The following is a 21,969-nucleotide window of genomic DNA, read 5'->3' on the forward strand; positions in this document are numbered from 1 at the left end:
TGTTGTTTTTTCATTTGCAGTAATACACTGTAAAAACAGGAGATTTTACAGTAAACTGATTTCTACCGATTATTTTTTTAAATCATTTTTCCATTTACAGTAATACACTGTAAAAACAAAGACCATACAGTAGTTTTTATGGCAAAAGAAAAACCAGCAGCACAGTTGTCAGAATGTTACCGTCAAAATTACCCTGGTACCCTTTTCCCATTTACAGTAATACACTGTAAAAACGACCATAGATCTTACGATCAAAAAGATGGCCGCACAGTCGACAGAATTCTACGGTAGAATTAATTGTGGTGCAGTTATTCTGTTACAGTAATACACTGTAAAAGCAAAGACTATAGATTTGCTTGATTTGAAAACTGTAGATTTTACAGTAGAAAAAAATGTAAAAACTGGCAGCAGAATTCTGCCATAAATAAAACTGTTTTTCCATTTACAGTAATGAACTGTGAAAACAACTGTAGAGTTTATGGCAAACGAACTGGCAGTTCAGTCACCAGAATTCCACCGTAAAAACAACAGCGGTACCGTTTTTTCATTTACAGCAATTAGCTGTAAAAAAAACCCACTTACATTTTCCAGTTTTCTGGCGGATTTTCTTTAAATTCTGGCGACTGAAGTTCCACTTTTTTACTGTAAAATCTACAGGATTGTTTTTGTGCCGTCTGTGACCTTTGCTACGTTGTAGTGTAGTTTTATTTTTAGAAAAGTGTTTGGCATATCGCTAACACTTCGCTGACGTTTACTTTTCCAGCAAGCTGACAGATTCCTTAGAAATCCCTTTTTCTGTGTTTGTTGTGCGCATCCATCTGGAACAGCTGCTGCTGTCTAGACTTGACACTTTGTAGCTTAAATGAGCTGGAAATAGGAAGGTTTTGTCTGATTCCGATATGTGCCAAAAAAAACAACTAACGGATTATACAGTTTGCTGTTTAAGTAGAATAACGCTTAGGTCAGCCTTTTTTAAAGTCTGATGTGGACCTCCCTGAGAGTTGTCAGACTTCTTAAAAAAAAAAAAAAAAAAAAAAAACATTTAAAAAGAAAAATCAAATTTAACATACAGTATTTTTAAAGCAATGCTATTACTTCATCTCCAAATCAACACGGTAAGCATGCATTTTTCATACATTTGCAAGACAAACAAAACTTCTCACTCTACATGACTAAAGTGTGCACAGTTTACGCTCCGACACATCAAACGTATCTCATGCATCAAAAAAGGTTTCATTTCCATCCAAGCCCCGCTCTGGCTCCATATGCTCAGTGCCTCTGAGAAGTGCTTGCTATAAAAGCCATATGCATGCAAACGAAGCCAGGAATTTTCCAATTTGTTACAGGAACCGCGATGCGTAGCAGCTACTGCAGGGCAAAACTAGCTTGACAGGTGAATCTTACTTAAATTCTTCCAATATGGAGCTGGGATGCGTGTGATGCATTATTGATTTTTGCGATATCAGGCTGTTCCCTGAGAATGAATTTATTCAATCAGATTAACACACGGGAATATCGTTGCCCTCTAGCAGAGATACAAGGTAACGGTGGCACAGCGAGTCACTTGCATGATTTGTTTGGTTTTTACACCAGGTGCCCTTCCTTTATCCAGGCCTGGGACCAGCACTGCAAAGCTCCAGGCTGGTTGTTGGGCCACTGGCTGGTAATATAAACCAAGCCGCCTGCACAAAAGTTAGTGGCGCAAACCGCTATATCAGGGCTATACTTTTGAATCAATGATACACGAGTATTCACATTTGAATCGATACGGTACCAATTCCTGGTACCTGGAAACCGATACAAGTACTCAATGGTATCAATTTTCAGTAATTTTGTGTGTGTTCAAATGTGTTCATGAATATTATTTGGTAAAAAATTAATTAATTTTTCTTTTAATTAAATATTTAATGCAGAGCTATGCTGTCCTTTTGGTATACTTTCTTACACTTCCGTGTGTTGTTTGCAAGTACTCAGTGATGTGCAGTCACTACCGCCTCACCTGCCATCATGGAAAGAAAAAAAATGTAAAAATAAATTTTTTAAATTAAATTGTTATATGTATCCAGTGATTATACTATAAAGTTATTTTCCATTTAACTTCACCAGTTTTAGATTATTTTTATTTAAAATCGCTGAATTTTCACATTTGCCATTCAAATACTGAGAAGAGACGGTGCGGTGAACAGCAGCCAGTTGAGGCACGTCACTCAGTTGTGCCTCAACATGGATTGCTGACTCGGCTAATTGCTGGCCTGCTGTGCAGTGAGACCATATTGCTATGTGAATTATATTATACATTTCCATAGTTTAGTTAGCTGAGGTATATAATGTACAGTGTATTCTGTCAACAACTGTATGTGTGTAACGTATTTCTTGTGCTGAGCGATCATAAAACGGCTGCAAAAGACGCACTGGCTGAGGCTCGCAGTAATCCCGCCACCTGCACCCCCGCCGTAGAATGCAACCCCTGATGGGAGTGTTTATATCAAATAAAGCCCACACTTAAACTTTCCACGTGCAAGATTGAATCTATTTAAAAAAGTTATTTCATAAGAAGCCAAAAAGTGCAAAAACAATAATGTTCGTGTTGGAGGAGTTGTGAAGGACTGCAGGGCCACAACATTAGGTACACCTGCAGACTGCAGGTGTACCTAATTCACAACTCCTCCAACACGAACATTATTGTTTTTGCACTTTTTGGCTTCTTATTAAATAACTTTTGTAACCTATTTTTATGGGCTTTCCTCTTTGTGATGTTAAGTTCCTGTTATGCGCTGTTATACAGTATATGCCTTGAGCTCTTATTTTGAAGGCGCTAAGAGCGGAAGTGATGACACTTTGGAGTGGAGCGGAGGTTTTTGAAAGAAGGTAAATAAAGTGGTCTTCATGTAAACTGGAGCCTCCGTGTTTGTCATTTTGTAGTTTCATACAGTATAGGTGACATTTATAAACCCTCGGTTACACTTTTTTAAATAGATTCAATCTTGCACGTGGAAAGTTTAAGTGAGGGCTTTAGTTGATATAACACTCCCGTCAGGGGGTGCATTAATCCAGCACAACAGCGGCGCATGGACTTCATTTATAAGTAAAGGTAAGACCATAATAACGTTTTTTTATTAAATGTGCTTTTTTGTGTGCTACATTTTGTATGTGTAAAGTTAAGTTAAAGTACCAATGATTGTCACACACACACTAGGTGTGGTGAAATTTGTTCTCTGCATTTGACCCATCCCCTTGATCACCCCCTGGGAGGTGAGGGGAGCAGTGGGCAGCAGCGGCGCCGCGCCCGGGAATCATTTTTGGTGATTTAACCCCCAATTCCAACCCTTGACACTGAGTGCCAAGCAGGGAAGAATGCTGGTATGAGCTTTTAAACATAACCCGTTAACTGCTGCCAATCAAATGGTGAAAAAGATACTCTTTAGGGTTCATATGTTTGTAAATCTGACTGTGATGAAGTCAGTGCCTCACCAGCCATGAACCTCACCGCACGTCACTGCAAGTACTATACTCTACTGTGTTATGTAGAGTACTGTACTTGGCATGCAGTTGCAGTTCCAAGATGTTAAATTGCAGTAGTGTATATGCTACAGCCTACAGCAGGGATATTTAACTAAATTGTTTTGGGGGCCACAATTACAAAAAGCTGGAACCAATATCCTATACAGTAGAAATTATTAGATGTTTGGTCTAATTGTCTTGCCAGTTACAGGAGCGCTCTGCTGTTTTTAAATACATTCTGCAAAAATGCAAGACTCTCACAAGTTTTTTCAACTGAACTCGCGGTCCACCAGTTAAAACTCAAATGATGAATGAAAAGAAGACCTAAAATGGAACTTTGACGAACACCACTAGTATAACTAAAGAAGTTGAACAAATGACTACTGAATGCATCTGAAGTAAACAAAAAAATATGTAACTTCCAAAAAGGAGAGGACTTAAAGGAGTGCCTTGAGGAATGCCTCATTTATGTAAATCACATGTGTGGACCCCAGTGTTCAATGTTTGCTAGAAAGATTAAAATGTCAATGCAAGAATCTGCCAATGTGTTTACAGTGGTCCAAGGTTCTCCATACAGCCGGAGCACTCCAATTTATAGCTAAAATATTTGTCTCCCAAGTCTATGGATGTTCTCTGTCATCCAGGTCATTGTACATCGAGGGCATTCAATGGATCGCAACTGGACTGTTCAGTTTGTCTTAGAAGGCGTTTTGCCTCTCATCCCATTAGGCTTCATCATTTCATGCTTGTAGACTTGGATCGGTCAGATCTAGTCTAGAAGCTGGTGCCAAAACCCTAACTTTTTATCCTCCAACAGTTTTTAGACTAGATTTGACCAATTTAAGTCTATGAACATGGACTGATGGAGCCGATTTAGATGACAGGTTTGTCACCAAAGTTTTGAACTGAACAAGGGCGATACGGTGTCACTCCTGGGCCGGATTTGGCACCCAAGCCCTCGACCACGGTATGCTGCCATTAAGTTGAATGTGCTATTCTATTATTTTGTTGCGTATTACCCAATTCGGAGGTGTTAATCATTAATGCTAATTGGTAGCATGACTATGTAAGTAATAAGTACCTGGGGGTACCAACTGAGTTTGGTTGGTACATTGGGGTTGTCTGCTACAACCAGCGGAGGCACTGTTGATTTAGCCTTAACGAGTTTGCGATATAATAAAGAACATGACACCAGCTATGGGAAGTTTAACTGCTTCCATGCAGACGTCTTTAAGGCAGCAAATATTTGTAAACAGGAGTTCATAACATGCACAGGGAGAGTCTCACATCCCAATGGAAAACTAAAAAATCACCAGTTAATTTATTTGACATTGTTAACGGAAATGCAAGCATGCAAGAATCGACTTGTTTGTCGACCATACAGGCCGCCTGTCGATCCCTACTGAGCATGTGCAAAGCGCGCAAGTCAAAATAGCCGCACACAGGAATTGAACAAAATTACCTTTTCTCAAGTTCACATTGGTGGCAGCGGCCGGCGACTTGTGGGGGTTTATGTGGCGCATGTGCAGAGCGTCGCAGCATCTTGGGTTTCGGACTGGTCGACGAATGCATGAGGCTGCACATGCTCTCACACACACACAACACACACATACACACAAACACACACACACACACACACACCTGTCGCCGCCTGTCAAGGCACATGGTGGCTGGCTGCGTCAGTGACCAGTACCCCAGCAGAGACTGGAGAGGGGGAAAAAAATATCATGAAAGAGAAAAAAAAATACAAATATGCAAGACATTCAGTTGTGGCATCAAAGGAGGCACAAATCAAAGTGTTGGTTTCAGCTGAGTGTTGCTACAGGAATCTTGGTGGGGGGGCAGTGAGTACAGGTTGGTTGATGACGGGGGTCAAGTTCCTGGCTTCCACTTGGCAGCTTGATAGTCTCTCCACTGACTCTTACTTACCTTCAGCACACTAAACATAGTCCTGATGCTGTCCTTTAGTGGTCTAGCAGACGGTCACGCTGCTGCTGCTTCGGATTCACTACATTCTACGGCTGAGATCGAGTGTGGGCTGTAGAAAGACAGAGCATGTGTCATCAGAATAATGGACAATACAACTATTTACTTATCATACAACAGAGCTGATTTGTGTCTGCTGGTGATGTGCGGGTCAATACTGAAATATCAATACCGGCGAAACTAGATCTTTATGCTCTATCAACTCTCAAATCAAAGTATCAATACTTTTGATACTTTAGTTTGGGGAGGTACAAACATTTTCTGCCAAGGTCTGCATACTTAAAAGGCAAAGTATTTGGGGGCCATATTGATATTTTTGTGTTTGATTTATTATTTAGAACATTGCATCTTTTTTCCATTACATACCAATTGTATTTATCTTTTTTCTTACATTTTTACAGTTTTCCCTCCTGTAGGAATAGAAAATAAATAAATAAATCCTTTCATCCATCTTCTTCCGCTTATTCGAGGTTGGGTCGCGGGGGCAGCAGCCTAAGTAGAGAAGCCCAGACTTCCCCTGTTGTTGTTATTATTATTATTATTATGATTATTATTATTATTATTATTATTATTATTATTATTATAATACAAATGTGTAACTGCATAACCTAGTAGCAAAAATTCTGTCTGTACAAAAATATTAATGTTCAGTTACACATTTAAGTGTTTTTTACTGTTGTAGTTTTTCAAATTAATAATTTCACTCGTATTATTTCATTTGTTAATTAACGAGCTTAACTTTTTTAAATATAATTTATCTTTATTTTGTGTGCTTGTAATATTTTAGATACGGGGTATTTTTCCACCAGCTTACTGAAAAGTCAAGAGTGTGTGTTTCGTAGGTGACAAAGTATATTTAAAAATGTTCATCTTTTTTTCCTTACATTACGAATGTTTGCTTTTTTCTTATATATTTTGCTTTTTATTTTAATTGTAGCTCTTATTAATTATTTTAATGCTTTTATTATTTTACTTATTTCCTTTTTTATGGTTTGAAACACCATTTTTGTGCACTTTGTATGATTTTGTCCTGTTTTTTCTGTTGTATTAGCTTGGCTATATTGTCGTTCATGCCACTACATCAATATACAAAATCCAAAACCAGTGAAGTTGGCACAATGTGTACATCGTAAATAAAAACAGAATACAATGATTTGCAAATCATTTTCAACCTATATTCAATTGAATCAATTGCAAAGACAATATATTTAATGTTTTTTTGTTGTTGCTAATATTAGCTCATTTGGAATTTGATGCCTGCAACATGTTTCAAAAAAGCTGGCACAAGTGACAAAAAAGACTGAGAAAGTTGAGGAATGTTCATCAAACACTTATTTAGAACATCCCACAGGTGAACAGGCTAATTGGGAACAGGTGGGTGCCATGATTGGGTATAAAAGCAGCTTCTATGAAATGCTCAGTCATTCACAAACAAGGATGGGGCAAGGGTCACCACTTTGTCAACAAATGCGTGAGCAAATTGTCCAACAGTTTAAGAACAACATTTCTCAACCAGCTATTGCAAGGAATTTAGAGATTTCACCATCTACGGTCCGTAATATCATCAAAAGGTTCAGAGAATCTGGAGAAATCAATGCATGTAAGTGATGATATTACGGACCTTTGAGCCCTCAGGCGGTACTGCATCAAAAAGCAACATCAAAGTGTAAAGGATATCACCACATGGGCTCAGGAACACTTCAGAAAACCACTGTCAGTAGCTACGGTTTGTCGCTACATCAGTAAGTGCAAGTTAAAACTCTACTATGCAAAGCCAAAGCCATTTATCAACAACACCCAGAAACCCTGTCGGCTTCGCTGGGTCCGAACTCAACTATGATGGACTGATGCAAAGTGGAAAAGTTGTTTAATAAGTCCACATTTAAAATTGTTTTTGGAAACTGTGGACGTTGTGTTTTCCGGACCAAAGAGGTAAAGAACCATCCGGACTGTTCTAGGTGCAAAGTTCAAAAGCCAGCATCAGTGATGGTACGGGGGTGTTTTAGTGCCCTAGGCATGGTTAACTTACACATCTGTGAAGGCACCATTAATGCTGAAAGGTACATACAGGTTTTCGAGAAACGTATGTTGCCATCCAAGCAACGTTCTCATGGACGCCCCTGCTTATTCCAGCAAGACAATGCCAAGCCACATTCCGCACGTGTTACAACAGTGTGGCTTAAAAAAGTGCGGGTACCAGACTGGCCTGTGTAGCGCATTATGAAGCGTAAAATATGACAACGTAGACCCCGGACTGTTGAACAACTTAAGCTGTACATCAAGCAAGAATGGGAAAGAATTCCACCTGAAAAGCTTCAAAAATGTGTCTCCTGAGTTCCCAAACTGAGTATTGTTAAAAGGAAAGGCCTTGTAACACAGTAGTAAAAATTCCCCTGTGCCAACTTCTTTGCAATGTGTTGCTGCCATTAAATTCTAAGTTAATGATTACGGTATTTGCCCCAAAAAATTAAGTTTCTCAGTTTGAACATTAAATATCTTGTCTTAGCAGTCTATTCAATTGAATATAAGTTGAAAAGGATTTGCAAATCATTGTATTCTGTTTTTATTTACAAATTACACAATGTGCCAACTTGACTGGTTTTGGGTTCTGTATTGTTATTATTTTTGCTATGAGATATGTAATTTGAAATGCACAACTTAAATTTTTTTTAGCAGACACACTAGGCATATTTGCACAAGTATTGGGTCAGTATCATCAACAGCAGCCCGAATTTTACTCAGTATTGGATCGGAAATAAAATCAGTGGTATCGCACATCACTAGTGTCTGCAACTTGCCTGACCAGAGATGATTGCGCGTAAAAGGAGATCTTGATCATCCGCTCACTCCTGCAAGAACAACGTTAGTAGAAGAAACGTGTACTCCGGGACAATGTTGATCACAAAGTCGCCGCAACTAATGACAATTCATCATGAAATTAACAAGCAACAAGGCGATGGCGACCTTTGCTTGATGGGGAAAACCCATTTAGCTCATCAGCATCAGACACTTGATTTATAGCCCTGCTGCCAAATTGACGTCCGCTGTAAAGTTCAGACAGTTGGCCATTTAACATAAACATGTAAAAAAGACAGACAGGAGGAACATTTAAGAAACATTGTTTGAAATGTCTTCATAAAGTATTGAAATCCCATCTGTTCATCTTTTTGTTTCTTCATTACTTGCAGACGTTTCGAGCTGTAGTTACCATGGTTACATTCGTGTTTTTGCCCTATTTTATTCTTCTGCCAAACCGTGCTCCAGTTGTATCTATCTAACTCATAGATTGAAGGAGAAATGTATTTTAACCATGTGCCCATTGATCGCTCCCTGCAGCTGGAACAGTTGATATGCTGATATATTTTCTACATGGTTATGGTATTAGTTTATTTCCAACATGCATACAGGTTACATTGTGGTACATCATGTCCAAAAAAGAGTGGGAAGAAGCAGAATGTATTTAATCCGTTTCACAGCAATTACTGTACTAACACATTTGTTCACTTCCTGTGTTCAGTCTGCATGGATTACATTACATACTCTATTTATGCTAATAGTATTTGATACATCAAGGTAAACAGCGAGTTGAAATCTTAAATGTTCATACTTTGGCCAGAATTTTGGTACAAAGTTGGCCAAGTTGGAAATTATATTCAAGTAAGTTGGGAAAAAAGTTGTATAAGCAATATTATTTAAACAAAAAAATGTGGATGTAATAATGGAGGGTCAAATGGCACAACATTAAATAAATACATCTTTAATTACTTAAATGTATCATTAATTAACTTTTAATTTAGATACATTCATGTCAGTCATTAATTTATTTAATGTAAAAACTACAGTTACTTATCTAAATATTAAATTCTTATTTATTTATTTTGGTTGAATTAATTATTTATGATTTAAATATTTAATTATTCAGTGGCGTGGCTCTCCCTTAGAGATAGTGTGAGAAGCTCTGACCTCCAGTAGGGAGCCAGATGAGGTGGTTCGGGCATCTGGTCAGGATGCCACCCGAACGCCCCCGCGACCAGACCTCGGATAAGCGGAAGAAAATGGATGAATGGATTTCATTATTCAATGATTCATCTAATTATTTCATGAACCTGTTTGTCAGCACTTCATGAATGTATTTTATCTTCATCAAAATTAGTGGGCGGAGCCTTGCATATGATTGGTTGCCTGGCACTTCTACTTGTCAGTGGAATCCTTTGACAAAATAGCCGGGGAGTACTAACTGATATCTTGTTCTGAAAGTGCGGAAATGACTCTATTTGAAATGACTATTTTAACTGTTTTATGCGTGGCTTCAACAGACTATGTAAAGGTCTAAATCAGGGGTCCCCAAACTACGGCCCGCGGGTCGGATTTGGCCTGCCAGCGTCCAAAATCCGGCCCGTGGGATGTCCCAAGTTAAAAAAAAAATATATATATTTTTTTTTAATTATTTTTTTAAATCTGTCCTTTCTAATCTAGTTTCTACCGCTTGTTACTCTCTGTGTCTCCTGGCCGCTCAGGCAAATCATATTGTCTAAAAATGCATTTTACAATCAATAACGTGACATCATCGATATATATATATATATATATATATATATATATATATATATATATATATATATATATATATATTATTTATTTATTTTTATTTATTTTTTAACCCAATGCGGGTCAAAAAGTTTGGGGACCCCTGGTCTAAAATATCCATCACCAACTTCAACATCAACAACGCCATGTTTTTTAGATCTTTCAAAGTTTAAGGCTTCCAACCAAAGCAGTCATTTGTAAATATTGAAATAATTAACAATATTCTTAACAAATTGTATGTACTGTGCATCATATTACATTTATATTACATAAATTAATGACATATTTAATATCACATTTATGTATTTATTTCTAATTATAATTAATTAATGGCTCATTCAGGTAATTATTTAAACATGTATTCATATTTTTCCATATGACCCTCTATATACAGTTTTTTTTGGGACAAAAATCCTCCCAATATTTGAAATCATTTAATGCTTTGTTAGATACACGTATGAGAATGAATAACTTCCGCTGCAAAAAAACAGAGAAAAGTAGCAAATCTGTCACACAGACTATTATCCATCTCGTTATTTTTAGATGTTTCAAGTAATGCCAACATCTGATTTCCCACCTCCTGATGGGAGCTGTGCTGCCTGTATTTAAATCTATTGAATTATTTCTTGTGTGAAAGAAGTGGGAGCCAGAACCATAGCAACCATCTGCTTAGATTAGGCGTAACACACACACACACACACGCACACACACACACACACACACACACACACACACACAAATCAATATGTGTGAGTTTGTTGGCAAGTGAGCCCTTTGCCACCCTGATAGATACAGATGTTAGCTAATGTGAGATTAAAAAAAATGTGGTTGTAAAACAGGTTTATAACTACACTATTACAGCATTTGTTTGCCATACTAATACTGTACGCTTGGTTGAAATATGTATAGCCTGATTTGATAGATTTTCATTTTATTTACATCTTTAATTTATAATACCAGTAGAGCAACAACACTCGGATTTACTGTGCAGAACTACGTACAGCCTAAGAATGACATCATACCTGCCCAGTTTAAAACTTGGTAGACAAACATTTTTCCAGCAAATTCCTAAAAACACTAGAGCAGTGTTTCTTAACAATTGCAGGGACACGCAAAGTATCGCAGCGGTACTCGGTTGTAATACACTTTTCCACCAAGTGTGGCAGTGATGACAATAGCAAACCAGAGCTGGAGTCGCCAAGACTGCTACCAAGGACGTGTGCATCTGTGCCCCAATACAGGCAATAGCTGTCATTTTGACGGGAATCTTTCTGACGAAATAAACCAAAATAATGTCTATATATAGTTCTAAACATACTCGAGCTCATAAACTTACAATAAAACATGCTTTTATTGTGTGAAAGTAGAATTTTGCGGCCATATTTGACGCACTCTGCGCCAACATTCCTGCACTGTTTTGTGACCAGCAAGCACAACAATGACGCAATAAATGTAAAAAAAAAAAAGTACACTGAACGACCAAAAAATACTTATTACACTCATTTTGACAAATTTTCATTAGCTTTGGATTAACAACCATGGAGAAATTGACTTTTGTGTGAAGTAGCTGTGGCGTCTGCCTCCAATGTATTTGTCATCACTGTATGTAACACGGGCAGCACGGTGGAAGAGGGGTTAGTGCATCTGCCTCACAATGCGAAGGTCCTGAGTAGTCTTGGGTTCAATCCCAGGCTTGGGATCTTTCTGTGTGGAGTTTGCATGTTCTCCCCGTGACTGCGCGGGTTCCCTCCGGGTACTCTGGCTTCCTCCCACCTCCAAAGACATGCACCTGGGGATAGGTTGATTGGCAACACTAAATTGGCCCTAGTGTCTGAATGTGAGTGTGAATGTTGTCTGTCTATCTGTGTTGGCCCTGCGATGAGATGGCGACTTGTCCAGGGTGTACCCCGCCTTCCGCCCGATTGTAGCTGAGATAGGCTCCAGCACCCCCCGCGACCCCAAAGGGAATAAGCGGTAGAAAATGGATGGATGGATGTATGTAACACTCATGTATTATTACAACTCATCTTTCTTTTTTGTAACAAGCAAAGTGAATAAGTGTACTTTTGAACTTTTTCCCCCATATTTCTGCACAATTATTCAGATATGGTGACACTGGTGAGCAGTAGAGAATATGGAGTGATTTTTGGTCCAGAACATATGCAATATTCATTATTGATGTCTTTCTTGCCACTTTATGTTGTATATTTTTGAGATTTCCAGTTAATTTTCTCATATTATTATTTATTTATCTATTTTTACACCCAAAATTTGTTTTTTTTTACTCTTCCAATGTCTGTCTATTTGTATTTGTGTTTGACTTTCTCTTCTACTGTTAAAAGAAATGCATTTTTGAAATTTTACTTAGATTCAAAGAAACTGTTTTTGTCAAACATCTTTTTAATTTATTAATTTCTTCTGTTATTTTTATTAGCTTCTGTGTGTGTAATCGGTGTTGATGGTGAACATTCCCTAACCATACTTATCTTTTTTCCGGGTTGTGGGGGAAGCGATGTAAAAGCTTTCCACAATTCTTGCGGACGGAGCAGCCCCATGCTGCACAAAAGGGCATTTTTTCACGTCGAAAATCTAACGAAACAAACACATATAGCATCAGCTCGAAGTTGGTAGCAGTCATGGCGCCCTGTAGTCATGTGAGTGCCTTTTGACCAATCATTGAAGAGATTGCCTAAAACCGGGTTGGCCATACTCTATTTTAACACAACTCTGTAGCAAACAAGTAGAAGAAGACTGGAGCTGAATTCCGTTTTTTTAAGCGCAAAAATTATGACTTAAGTGGTGAAGCTATATTTTCATTTGCGCTTTAATTTTATGGAAAGTTCGGTTAAACATATTTATCATGATTTGTTATTTAGTTTATTTACCGCTAAATAATTGTATACACATTTATTTTTCATCAGTTTTTATGAGTCCCTTCTTTTGCTGTATATTTGCATATTCTTATTTTGTTATCAGACTGACTTTAGTCTTGACACTGTGATTGAAACAGGGTCTAAGACTTAGACAAACTTTATTGATCCACAAGGGAAATTGTTCCACACAGTAGCTCAGTTACCAAGGGTACGGATGGAAAGGTATGAAGTAGACTAAAAAATGTACCATAGTAGCAATATAAAATATAACATACATGCAATATTTACATATTATATATACAGTATATAATATATACTTATTTATTTTATTATATTTGTATATAATATATACAATATATAAGAAATCCCAAATACCATGTACAATATTATTTTCATATCATTTGACAAGGTTTATCCTGTAAGTAGGTTAGATATAATCATTGAATATGATTAAAACCTAGAGTAAGACTACTAGTTAAGTGTTATTATTTGAGTGGGCCCCGGGCCCTTCTTTATTGGAAAAGTTGTGCCCGGAGGTCAGAAAGGTTAAGAACCCCTGCACTATTGTGCTCCTGTGATATATAAGAACTTGGTACACTGTAACACACTGGCAGATCCTTGGATTGACATTTTAACATAAACACATGGGCTGAACTTGTGTGATATTCCTCAAGTCACTCCTTTAAGCCCTCTCCTTTTTTAGTTATTTTTCGTACCGTGATTTATGTAACTAAGGTGTTGCTGTAGGTTGTCTACTTCAAGTGCAGTTGGTAGTCATTTGTTCAACTTCTTTACTTATACTGGTGGCGTTCCTCAAGGTTCCATTTTAGGTCCCCTCTTTTTCATGATTTGAGCTATTTAATTGGTGGCCTGCGAGTTCAGTTCAAAAAACTTATGAGACTCACATTTTTGCAGCAGATTCCTAAAAACACAAGAGTGCTGTCATAGATATGATTCTAAAACTAGCTTTTTTGCAGAAGGCCCTTAAAAAAGCGCTCCTGTAACACTGACCAAATAGACAAAAGGTCTAGACCTGCCCGCTAGGCCTCTGCAGCAAACATCTCTATCATTTTCCTGCATTTCCTAACTTTTTAAATTTCTTATCTCTTATCCCTTTTCATTTTTTACTTGCATTATCCGATTTCTCAGTTTTTCCCTGTGCTGCCATAGTGTTGGTGTGTTTTTTTTCTCTCTTGACATCGACTGCTCAACATCATTAAAGATAATTGGACGAGTGGGGGCTATAACATGGCCTCTCATGTCAAGCCAGCGGCCCACTGACTAGGCCAATCAATCGTTAGCTCTCTGTCTTTGTGGTGTCTGTCGGCTGGGTAGAGTTACCATAGTTACCAAGGCAAGACACAGCAAAATAGATACATTGCAAAATGTCTTACCATTGGCCAATAATAGGTCGACCCACCGGGGAAACCCCAGTAGTCCCGATGACCGGTCCAACCCTGGTCTTAACCAACCATAAGTCTAATTATTTCCCGAGAAAAAAGTCTAAAAAGACAAGTTGACTCAAGTTCGTGGTCGGATAAAAGATTTATACAGTACATTTACCATCGGGTTGTGTAGAGCCACAACTCCCCCGTCCCCTAACCCCCCAAAAGTCAGAGCTTTTCTTCTAGGCACTCACACCCACCTGGAGAAATGCAGCCCTTTTTCTTGAAGGTTTGACAAGTTAGCAAACGACACCTGACGAGTTATGAGTTCACTGACTTTTGTGTGTATTTGTACTAAAATAGGTATGGAGGTTAATTTGTGTCTTTATTTACACTTTTTTTTGGGGGGGGGGACTAAATTTATGTAACTTAATTTTGTGAACAGAATTTTTTTTTTACATCAAATAATGCTGGTAATTTTATTAAATGAAAATGTGTGAGCAAAAGTTGTTTAAGAAGTCAGTTGTTAAAATACAGTAGGGACGGGATTTGTATGGCCCAATTTTGGGGTGTATTCAGACAAAGGTGGGGGTATTAATAATTTTGCAATGCAGTCTGCTGGAAATGATGGAAAAGTGCCACTCTGTATAGCAACTACCGCTGTGGCCAAAGTTGGAATTGCCACAAAACACATTTTAAGATATTTAACACTGTACTGCCGTCTTGCGGCTCAAGTAGATTTTTTGACACGTTTTTTGTGTCAGGTAAACCGCTACGAATGGGGCCATATGAATCACCGTCCTACTGTACAGTGTTTTAAAATTAATTTGTAAAAAAATTCAGTGCAGAAAAAATCGGTGCTTTGATTTTTTAAAACAATACATTTGTATTCATTAAAATTGTCAGTATAATTTAATGTAAAAAATAAAACTAATTCAAACGCAAAATATTAAGTTACATTAATTCAGTGTCCACAAAAAGCTTCTGAATAAATTAACCTCCTAAAATGTCTTAAAAAGAGGATTGTCGTAACAGTTTGTATATATTTTGTGGGTCTTTAACACTCTTTTGTCCTCCGACAGGATGACGAAGTGGTTCTTCAGAGCGTAGCTACCATACAAAAGGAACATCGCAAGTTCTGCCTGGCCGCCGAAGGGCTTGGGAACCGCCTGTGTTATTTGGAATCTACCACCGAAGCCAAGGTGAGCAGAGCACACAGGTAGTTAGGGTTGGGAATGGTTTGAATTTGGACCATTCCAGTTCCGATATTTGTTCAAATTCCGGTTCCTTGCTTTTGATTCCGGTTCCCGTTCTTTGACGAAGCAGGGTCAGAATGTACTATCAATTTATCACAGTGATTTTCAAGTCCTTTGAACTTGATTGTGAATATTATGAAGCTTCTTTCTACGGGAGTACACTTTCACAAACGTTTCACTTTGTTTTTCAAAACCTCCAAAACAAAAACATTTACACTTAACATATGTTTCGGACAACAGAGCACACCAGCATACAGTATAAGCCACATCTACTAAATTCTAGAATAACCAAATATGTTTCCATATATTAGCCGCACTGGACTATAAGCCGCAGATATATACGTTGTGAAATTAGTTAATTACACAGATTTTGCAAATTATTATTTACATACCTTAATTGTTGCAAAACGGTGTCTGTAACATGGCAGTAAAACGGCTGATCAAATAAAACGGAAGTTATCGTCATGGACCCTCTAGCTGCAAAAGCTATCTCTCCAATAAGCTAAACAGACTCAATAACTCCACGTTGACGTTTTGGTGAATTTACTGAGGAATTTGTGAAACTGAAACGATACAAAAAGAGTGACATTGTAAGTTAATAATATTAACAAAGTCACTCGTAAACATGTTAGCTAATGCTAACAATGCTAACTTCATTACATTACGAAAGCACGTAGAAATGAGCATAAAAACATTCCTACTGACATCACACATTTGACAGTTCAGTAAGTATAAACAGTTTTAGTTATATTATAAAGCTTACAAACGTTACATGGAGTGATGCACGAAGAATCTTTTCGAGCAGAAACGCCATGGAAGGTTTTACTTTCAGTTCAAGGCATTAAAACATGAAGTAAATTTTCAACCCGCAACAACTGCAGCGAGTGAACTCGTCCAAAAGATGGCGCCGTAGCACAAACAATAACACACCTTTTCAGTGTCTCTGCTTGAGTTTAATGAAAACTATTAAACACAAAACATTATGGCCTTTATCAATTACAAATCCATAAATTGGCCGCACCGTTTTATAAGTCGCAGGGTTCAAAGCGTAGAAAAAAAGATAACTACTTATAGTCCAGAATATGCTGTATTCTTTTGTTTACGTGTTAGAGATAGTGATGCTCCCATCAGGTTTTATGCTGCCGTTCTCCATGAGTGTATTCTGCTGATATCAATTAATGGTCCCTGGAGAATCGGAATGTTAGTCTCAGTTTCCATTAATGCCCTATGCACCACACAACTGGTAGTAGCTTTCAGTTTGATATACTGGTACTTAAATCATTTAATGAGACCTATGACATGCATTGCAACTAGGGATGGGTACTGTTCCCATATGAACCGGTACAGTACCATTTTCCCGTACCTGAGAATCGATACCACTACTCAACGGTACCAATTTTCGGTACTTTTGTATGTGGTAATAAATGTTGATTGTTAATAATAAAATAGTTTTTTTATTGTAAAGTTTAAAAATGAACTGATAACTGTGCTGTCTCATTTGAGTCTCGTTTGCAATGCAGTTGCTCTTCCAATACATTAGATGGCAGTACTGTATAGGTTGTCTATGGTATGCTGTTTAACTAGGAAGTAGCTTTTTCCATGAAACTGAATGTGTTATGTTTCACCCTACAAAGTGTTTATGCTGTAAATACTGTGCTTATAACACACCAGCTGTTTGATTGTAATATTCATTTGTTATTGTTGTTTAAGTTTATTTTGAACATGCATACAGTTACAATAGGTTAAATCACGTAGTTCGCATATTTCTATTTTCTCACTACATGTCCTAAAAGGAATAGGAAGAGCCAGAGCTTGTTTAATCCTACCCCTTTTACACTTCATAGCTATTACTAACACGTGTTCACTTCGTGTTCTCAATTTGTAACACAATTCAAATCAATGAATAATAAAAACAACAATTATCATAAATAAATAGTTAAGTAAATTATGATTACTTTAATAAAATGACTAAGATTTTTTAATTTTCAACAAGGTTCAGAATGTTTATCAGAGTTATTCTTCCTTTTACTTTGTAAACACTTTGAGTTTGAACACTTTCTAAAACTGGATCATATTAGTACATTGTTTGATTCATCTGCTTAATTAATTCCATAATTTAATTCCACAAACTGATATACTAAAGGTTTTAGGTGTTGTGCATGCATACAAATGTTTTAAGTTAGATTTCCCCCCAAAGGTTTTATTTCTCTTTTTTTGTTGAGAAGAAATGGTGTACATTCCGGAGTCTCAGGTTATAGTTTTAGTTTTCATTCCCAAATTTGGAGGTTGGAGTCGCCATGTAAAATTGCTAATGCTAATAGTAGCCTGTCTATGGCAAATCCAATGTAAATTAGCATCAAGCTAGCAGCGAAGAGCGGAGTCTTACTTTACAGTATGTTTAAGTGTTTTCTACCAAGCATACTTGTTTTTTTGGTGGCAACATTACTTAGAGGGAACGTGTCTGCTGCTTGAGTGATTGTTTCCTTGAGCCAGTGTTTAGTCTGCAATCGGACGGGACGCCACGTGCAAGAAATGTATCAAAGTATTGCACGGTTTGATTTTATGTGAATCGATACCCGGCACCAAAGGAATTTGGTCAGTGCCTATAAATGTACCGAATTTGGTAAGCATTCCTAATTGCAACACCCTTAAAACAAGTAAAATTGTGTTTTGGCAGGTCAAATAAATGTTACTGGTCTGTTGGCGGATTATTATGGTTATGTTAAATAAAACAAAAATTAAAAAATATATCTTGTTAGTCAAAAATAAGTATTACTACCTGCTTGGCTTTTTAGTTTCTGCAGTTTGAGGGGAGATTTATGGCATACTTACAGGTAATTAGTTAAGCCCGCCTCCTGCTGGGGGGTTTAGAGTTAAAACACAGCTCAGGTTCAGTACTGTGATATGGCGCCTTCAGTTTGGCTGGGACACAAGTGACAGTGTTTTATGAGGTCGCTCAAGGATCATGTGCTTGTTGGTCAACTTGCCTAAGAAGCCACAACCAAAACAAATGCTATCTGCAGATCAAGTTGTTTATTTTGTCCTTTTTGAAGGAGTGTGGCTTTTTCTTTCACTTTCAGTGGTAAAAACTATGTTTAGTCCTCACTGTAAGATGGGGAAGCAGAACCATTTGTCCTACTCGCCACTTGGTGTTCTATGAATCAAAGCAAATCCCATTTTCAGCGGTATTGGAGTGGAGGGCAGGTTTGCTGGCAGTCGGAGTTCCTATTTAATTTAGTTTGAGGACACGAGGGCATGTTTCAGTCCACCCACCTGGGGGCAATACCTGCAGAGCACGAACTACCTGTCCTCTCTCCTTGGTACACGATGACAAAGCTTTAGGTCTCCTCGGGTATCAGATGTGGATTAGCTGGGAAGTGTCTAGCTGCTGATAGAAATATGGACAAATACATGTCAAAACGTATGTAAAACATAAGCAAGCCAATGAAAATTTACCGTATTTTCCAGATTATAAATTGCTACTTTCCCCAAACTTTGAACCCTGCGTCTTACACAAAATTGCGGCTAATCCATGGATTTTTCTTCGCTAACGGCCATAATGTTTTGTATACAACAAACTGACATAGTAGTAGCATCACCAACACGGAAACTGAAAAGGTGTGTTTGTGCTATGGTGCTATCTTTTGGACGAGTTTGCTCACTTCAGGTGCTGCAGGTTGAAAGTTTACAGTGTATCCTTCTGCTTCGTGCGTTGAACCGGAAATTTAAGTGCCGTTCCGTCTACTAGTCGTCCATAGTTTTTATACTTGTATGGATTCTTCATTCGTCACTCAACCAAAGTTTGTAAGTTTTACAATATAACTAAAACAATTCATACTTACTAAACAGTCACATGTTTTATAGGTGTTTTTTCATGCGTATTTGTACGTGCCATCGTAATGTAATATAGCTAGCGTCGTTAGCATTAGCTGAAATGCTTACACGTTTACAAGTGTCTGTGTTAGTATTATAAACCTACAATGGCATTCTTTTTGTATAGTTTGTTTTGCAGTATATTCACCAAAATGCTGATTGAGTGCTAGCTTCCGCAGCTAGTGAGGCCATGACGATGACTTCTGTTTTGTTTGATCAGCCGTTGTACTGCCATGTTACAGGCACTGTTTGGAAACAATTAAGGTATGTCAATAAACCTTTACAAAATATTTCTGTGTAAATAACTCATTCTACAATGTATATATCTGCAGCTTATATATGGAAAAACTATATTTTTTCTTCTAAAATGTTGTGGGTGCGGTACATATGCCGCAACCCATAACATTTTAGAAGTCCGTAATATACAGTATTTAATTTTTGAAGCCAAAACAGTAAAAACATTTTTTTTAAAGAAAAAAAGGAGGAATTACGATGTCACACCAATAGATCCAATAACATAAAAAATATAGATACATAAAAAAAACACTCCATTGAGGCGAGATTACTTATACTGTGCTTTAGGTGGTTTAGTCTGAGCAAACCAAGCGCTCCTTTTCTCCTCGTAAGTAGCACCTGAGCTCAATATAAACAAACATGGCGTCGAACATTTGAGACTGTTTGAGAGGAAAACATTTCATGATATTTGTGCCAAATGTTAGGCAAACATCTCACAAGAAGGGGAAAAAAAATTACGCTTCAACACATCCAACTAAACTACATTAAAGTTAAATTGAAAAAAAAAACGTTCATCGGTTATTAGTATAGTTCTTGAGAAGCTGGAAGTCATCAGCATCGGTTTTAAAAATAATATATTGTGGCTCCCTAGTTTGTAGTGTTAACATCGCAACTGTTTCCGGTTACTTTACACCTATTTGTTCTTTTATTCCACTTTTTAAGTATTTTTAACATTTAACAATTTGGATGCGGGCCACACTTTGGACACCCAAAGCCAAGCCATTCATGACACCAGTCTACAGTAAGATCCAACAGAATTAGGACAATGACTTGACTTTCACTCAGTTTATTTCATTGGGTTTTATTGCTGCTAAGCATTAACAAATGGGCTCTTTAAAAGGCTGCTGTGAGCGCTCTGAGAGAGAATGTTCAGTGTGTGGCTTCTAAACCAGCGTGGACCAAATATGATAATTGCAAAATCAGAGGGTGAATAATTCATGAGGTAGGTAAGGTCTGCAGCAGGTTGTGAGTTATCTCTGTTAGAAGGACCTTGGTCAGTATGGGTGCATCTGTGTCATGTCACTACACTCTCAATGGCAGAGCTAAGTATTACAGTAAGGAGGTCTATGCAGGATGTGTCTATTCATTGGTTATTATGGGTATTATGTACTGTATTTTTACATGCTATATGCAGGAGTTCAATGTTTGGAAAGGATGGACGAGCAGTTGTAAAAAAGAAAGATATTCCTGTACAATATGTTTGTTTTTTTTATTCATACTATTAAGCCAACCAGTGAAGAAAACAATCTCACTATTTTGCTTTCATGCTTGGTGAGGAAAGGTAATGAGGAGTATTGCGAGAGGGGTAGCCTCATTGCCATGGCGACCCCGCATCGCCGATTTTAGTGGGCAGAGTTGTGTGCAGTGTTTGTCAATGTTTCAGATGCAGGATGTGAGGACAGTAAACATTTCCCTCGGGCGAGCCAGAGCTTTTCTGCTTGTCACTCACACACGTCAGTGACTGGGAGAGATGCAGAGACACAGAGACGTGCCGAAAACCTGGGTAATTTAGCAAACTGGAAAAGTTGTGATGCCATTTTGATATAACGACAACTAGTTAGGGCTGCGATGATTAATCAATTACCGTATTTTTTGGACCATAAGGCGCACCTGATTATAAGGCACACCGTCAATGAACAGGTCTATTTGGGTTTATTTTCATCCACAAGGCGCAACGGATTAAAAGGCACATTAAAGGGGTCATATAATGTTTTGTTTTTTTTACATTTAAAACAATTCCTTGTGGTCTACATAACATGTTAACATGTTATGGTAGTTATTTGGTCAAAATGTTGAATTGACTATCTTCAAGCTGCTTTCTGACCGTGTCTTCAGGATGCGCCGTTTTGTGAGCAGTCTTATTTACGTGCCTCCACTTTGACTGTTCCATCTCTCTGTCATCTTTATTGTACCGACAGTGATGGGAAAACTACTTGGAAAATGGAGTAAGCTAAGCTACAAGTTACCATCGATTAAATGTAGCTAAGCTACAAGGGAAGCTATTCCCAGAGAATTGTAGCAAGCTTCACGGCAAAAGTAGCTTGCTACATATGACAACATTTATATCTATGGGCCCACATGTATTTTATCAATGTTAATGTAACGGAGAGTGTACAAATGGACCCAATAAGGGTCATTTAGCTGGGGACACTCTATAACTACCTCTAGGGGTCCCCTCAACCCACTGTATGTATTTATTTAGTTGGCCTTTTC

General features: G+C 37.7%; 1 protein-coding gene across 1 annotated transcript in view; it reads left to right on the forward strand.

Moving 5' to 3' along the window:
- Window positions 1-21,969, forward strand: part of ryr3 (ryanodine receptor 3) — a 307,276-nt gene that overhangs the window by 21,771 nt on the left and 263,536 nt on the right. Inside the window, exon 2 of the mRNA XM_061987153.2 lies at window positions 15,415-15,534. Within this exon, the coding sequence (XP_061843137.2) occupies window positions 15,415-15,534 (120 nt within the window). The remainder of the gene's footprint in view (window positions 1-15,414; window positions 15,535-21,969) is intronic.

This window comes from Nerophis lumbriciformis, linkage group LG26, assembly GCF_033978685.3.
Source record: "Nerophis lumbriciformis linkage group LG26, RoL_Nlum_v2.1, whole genome shotgun sequence".
In the NCBI taxonomy this organism is placed as follows: domain Eukaryota; kingdom Metazoa; phylum Chordata; class Actinopteri; order Syngnathiformes; family Syngnathidae; genus Nerophis; species Nerophis lumbriciformis.